General features: G+C 37.4%; 1 protein-coding gene and 1 long non-coding RNA gene across 2 annotated transcripts in view; one reads left to right on the top strand and one right to left on the bottom strand.

Moving 5' to 3' along the window:
- lrch4 (leucine-rich repeats and calponin homology (CH) domain containing 4) overlaps positions 1 to 4,210 on the top strand; it is a 75,214-nt gene extending 71,004 nt beyond the window's left edge. The window contains exon 18 of the mRNA XM_007567893.2: positions 3,912 to 4,210. Coding sequence (XP_007567955.1) covers positions 3,912 to 4,064 — 153 coding nt within the window. The 3' untranslated portion in view covers positions 4,065 to 4,210. The remainder of the gene's footprint in view (positions 1 to 3,911) is intronic.
- Positions 43 to 2,159, bottom strand: LOC107838118 (uncharacterized). The gene is made up of 2 exons (XR_001664184.1): positions 1,222 to 2,159; positions 43 to 566 (listed from the first exon to the last, which is right to left on the bottom strand). It is a non-coding gene; the product is annotated as an uncharacterized LOC107838118 (long non-coding RNA).
- Positions 4,211 to 4,986: the final 776 nt, after the last annotated feature.

The raw sequence follows: 4,986 nt of genomic DNA, 5'->3' as shown, positions 1-4,986 counted from the left end.
ATATGACCCTAATATGCTGTTGTAATATTTTTTTCTACTGGCCTGGTCTGGCCCTCCGACGACAATTTTCTGTAGGCGCCACTGGCAACAGCAGCAAAGTGGCAGGCGGGGAATACTCATATAGATGAGTGATATTCATAAAATATAGATGAAATTTACAATTACAGTTATTAAACTAGCATAATGTTATGCAGATCTGGAGAAATGTGAAAAAAGGCAAGAATAAGAAAAACTACTGTAATTTCCAGACTATAAACCACTACTTTTTCCACATACTTTGAAAGAAGCATTGCATGTTATTGATGCAGCACTTTGCTACATCCTGGATCAGCATGTGTCAGTCAAACCTGAGACAGGATCCCAGTCTGGTCTAAATGCCCAGAAGGTCGTCCGGATCATGTTCATATTCAGATCCTGTGGCCAGCAGGTTCCACAGAGAACCAGACTGTCCTGCTTTATTGCTAACCCCATGTGATCTGAGGTCATCAGTACATGACCTTTCAATTCACCAACTGAAAGCACTGAGTGCTTAGATTCTGTTTTGCAGGAGTGAAAACACCTTTGACCTTGTTAAGAGAATAAAATTATTAACTTCTGGCTTGTTATATTCTCTTGTGCTCCCGGATTCAATGATTCCATGTGTGGAAACAAAAGCCACACAGAAATGACAGCGTCACAATAATCAGCATTTATTCAAGACAGATGCACACTATCACCAGAAAAGCACATCACACATCATCAGAAAACTCAGATCACAAACACATGAATTTACCTGAAAGAGGAAAAAAGACAAAAGATGGAAACGACAAACAAAAAGCAAAGATGTCTTTGGAGAATTGCGAGAGCAAATCTAATTTGTTACTTCTGTGTAGAAAGTTTTATAGTAAAAGGTGTATTCTTATCTTTAATTTATTCAAATAAGCCGTATCTTTGCTCATCCAACCAGGAGCTATCTCTGACCCTCTCTCTAAAGCCAGGAACTCCTGCTGTTTTATGGCTTTTCACAGATGAGTGTGAAAGTTGGAACTTCTTTTATATTGTTTCCCACATAGACAAAAGGCAGTTCAAAAGATCCTAGCAAACCATCTGCTGTAACTACAGGTAACATAAAGGTCAATAGGCCAGAATAAGTTACTGATTTTAAAACTATAACTAGGCTATTTCAATCAAGACATGTTAAGTTTTAAAACTAGCATATTTTAAATTTATTTTCTTAACAACCTTTAATGTAGTTAACGGTTCTGAACAATTTGCTTTAACATTGACTATCCTTTACAGACAGCAGACACTCGGATGTTTTACATTTACTGAGAAAAATCTTCAGTTCCTAACATCTGCCCTAATCCAATGATAACATTTGTTTGTGCTCGTCCAATCAGAATCAGTGTTGCTGCTACAGAATATAAACAAATTCCAGATGATGAGCTGTTCCTTGTGGGTTCAGAGGAAGTTATGGCGAAATAAGGACAGATCTCAGGAGTGAGACGTCCTCATTAGCCTTTGTCCAACACACTGGCTAACACAGCGCTGCAGGTTGCTGGAACGCCTGCGTTGAGAAAGAAACGCTGTAATTATCGCGCCAACCAGAAATTTCATGCAAGTTGCTCCGTTTTTCCACGTATCTGAGTGAACGCGTAGTTCCTCCTCCCCTCCACCCCATCCGCCTGTGCTTGTTTCAGAGGGAAGAGGGAGTAAGATTCATTTAATGGCTTTTCATGTCAAACCTGCAGGCGATAAACACTCACATTTGACAGCTTGCGCAGATGGCTTTGGTATTCAGTGTGTACCAGATTGAAATGACATGTTTTGATGCAGATTGCCACAAAGTTATTTTTTAACGCATTAACTTCCCCGTGCTCTTTATATCTAAACCCCAGCTACATGCGTCAGGCTGCAGAGAAGTTTAATCAGAGGTATTCTGTTATTAAAATGAGTCCAGGAGCCAGATGCAGAATGATGCTCAGCCAACACATTTCCTTCCACATGCAAAATGGAAACTGGGATGCATTCACCTGACGCTTTACCTTGCTTTGAAAGGGATTTATTTTCAATTCAGCTTATTTAGCGCCAATTCACAAAAATTCCCAGAAAATAAGCTACAGCAGCTGAGCTTATTACAAAAACAAAATATAAAGTGACTTATCACTGATAAGCCACTTTATATTTTGGACAAATGTAAAGTGTCCAAAATAGTTGGACAAATATAAGTCACTTTATATTACGTTTTTGTAATAAGCTCAGCTGCTGTAGCAATGTATTATAACAAAATTTAATAAAGACAGATCCTACTTCTGGGACTTAAAGAGTCAATTCTTTGAAGCCAGATACAAAAAGTCGCTTAGCAAGTACATCGTTCATTTCAAATTAAAGAAAACAAAGTCTATAAATCAGTTTAGAGTTCCGTACTTATCATGACCTCGGAAACTTGCATCAGTGCCAGATTTTTCCATCTGGGTAGGACTCTTAACAGTTCCTACAATAAATGATTGCAACATTTAAAATCATTACAGATAACCACAACAATGGCCATTCTATATAAAGCATGCTTGGAAATAAACCCACTTGTACTATGTTCTGGATGTTGAAGCCGTAGTTTTCTAGCAGTGTAGCTGAAGTGCTATGACACTTGAGATGGATGAAATATTTGTGCTGCTCTAAAACTAATCTGCTTCCAGAAAAATGACAAATTCTCTGCTGCAGTTAAGATATCGACAGCTTAACAAAAACCCACTTTGAACCTATTTAAAACATAATGTTTAAAATTACATTAAGTAATTAATTTTTAAAAATAATTATTTTTTTGGTGACTAGATTATTCAGTCTATGCTCTTTACTACATAAATAATAATTTAGTTGCTGTTTGACATTTTATGCCACCTTGGTTTTCATAGAGCTGTTCTCATTGGCAGATGTGTGGATTTTAGTTGCTTCAGTCCTTGATTTTTTTTTTTTGACTTTGTTAAAATATTCCCATTTTTGATGCATAGTAGCATCTGCCTGCACAAGAAGCACATAATTTTACACAGAAATGGTAGGGAAAGGAGAGTTTATATTTCCTGATAAAAAATTGTAATGAATAATTCAGTTACATATGAATTCAACTGAACAATTATGCAGCTCAGTTAATAAAAAAAAAATTCAGTTAGAGCAGTAATGTTTTATAAAGTTTACAAACAAAAATGGGAACAACATCTCAACCTGTGTGCAGGTTGGGTTAATCTGTGAACCATAAAGCCATGCAGTTTATGGTTCGCAGAATAAAAGTCACATCTAAAATTATTCAGAGTTTAACTTTCAAAATTCTTATTGCATAGGATGGATGGTAGTTGGACACATATAAAATTCATTTTCATCTGTTGTAATGATACCATTATGCTCTGTTGTTTCAGATGAGCCTGGACTCGAATCAGGCTCATCCTATATTCTGATGGAACTATGGTTTCACAGTGTGGACTGACTACATGTTAACTTTCAGATTAGAGACAGACGTTGCAGAGAAAACACCATTTGCTCTAATTCTGCTGCACATTTTTTACCTTAACCAATTTCATCTTTTGAAAATATTTTTTTTATAAACGGAACAAAATGCCCAGGAGAATTCAGATTTTTTTCTTCTCTCAGCGATCGGACTCCCTGGTTTCTCATGTTGCCAGCCACGTCAGTCAAATCTGATCAAACCCAGAGAGTCCCACAGGAGCAGACTGATGTAGATTTTGACAGTTGATCTATTAATAAATAATAAGTGTGGATGTTTACTACAAAGCTCTGATGATATTAAGGAAATCATAAATTATTAATTTTGCTGAGAAGCAGGAGTATTCAGTAATGTGGCTACTTTTCAATCCTCAGCAAATTCAGGAACCCACTGCATGTTTCTTACACACACATCTCTACTATTGTATCCCTGGCAGGACTCCTTGTGTTCACCACAGCTCATCCTGGAGGACGAGGGCCTGAGCCGGCTGACCCAGACTGTCCAGGTGCTGCTGGAATTGGCAGATGGCTCCCGCGGGGCCCCTAAGCAGGAAACATTGACTGCTGCTGGCTCTACTCAGAGCCAATAGCTGTATCAGTGAAAAGTGACGTCATCCAACAGCCAGCCCTTAATGTGTTTCATCTGAAAACCTTTTATAAATTCCAGTAACTTTGTTAGTGATAAATTCATCTGCAAGCACATGATGAACTATGAAATAAATCTAAACAGATCAAAGTATGGTGTCTCATTTCATATGGATCAGAGATGATAAGATTTCTATATCTGTACTGTAATGTTGGCGGACAGAGTGATGTTTATGTAAATGAAAAACGAATCCTCATCACACATAATTATACAATCTGAGCCAAATCCATATTTTTAACTCCATATTTGCGTTATATGAACACATCAGAATACCTGGAGAATTTTTTTATTGCAATATAAGCTTAAGAAGGTCAAACAATTTTCATGCTGTGTTAATTTTGGTGATTTTTGTCTGGATCAGATTTGATTGATTTGCTGTTTGAAGCTGATCTCTGTAACTGGCCCAAAAGTTTAAAGTCTTACCAAACCTTTCAGAACAGTGACTGTGGTTCTGGGAAGAGTAGTTGTCTTGTGGTCGGAAGGTTGTAGGTTCGATTCCAGCTTCCTTCTATCACATGTCAATGTAACCCCAAATTGTCTACTGAGCTGTGTATCAGTGTACAAATGGGTGAATGTGACTCTAGTGTAAAGCACTTTGAGTGGTCAAAGTCCATTTACCATAACTTTGAGTTGAAGGAGTGATGAGCTTCACTGTGTGAAAAGTGGAATTTTCAACAGCTATTGACACCTAGTTCTGCCATGCACATGGAGATTGAGGGCTGTCAGCAAGAGTTTTTGGTTCATTTATATCAGGATCAGGATCTGCCACATTCATGCAGAATAGTTTCTGTAATGGTCACACTAAGCTCAGCTTAGGCATATTTCCAACAAAAAAAAATGCAAATTAACTTTTTTTTTAAAACATA

This window comes from Poecilia formosa, unplaced genomic scaffold (genome assembly GCF_000485575.1).
Source record: "Poecilia formosa unplaced genomic scaffold, Poecilia_formosa-5.1.2 Scaffold214, whole genome shotgun sequence".
Taxonomy (NCBI): Eukaryota; Metazoa; Chordata; class Actinopteri; order Cyprinodontiformes; family Poeciliidae; genus Poecilia; species Poecilia formosa.
The sequence above is the reverse complement of the archived record's forward strand: the minus strand, read 5'-3'. Positions and strand labels throughout refer to the sequence as shown.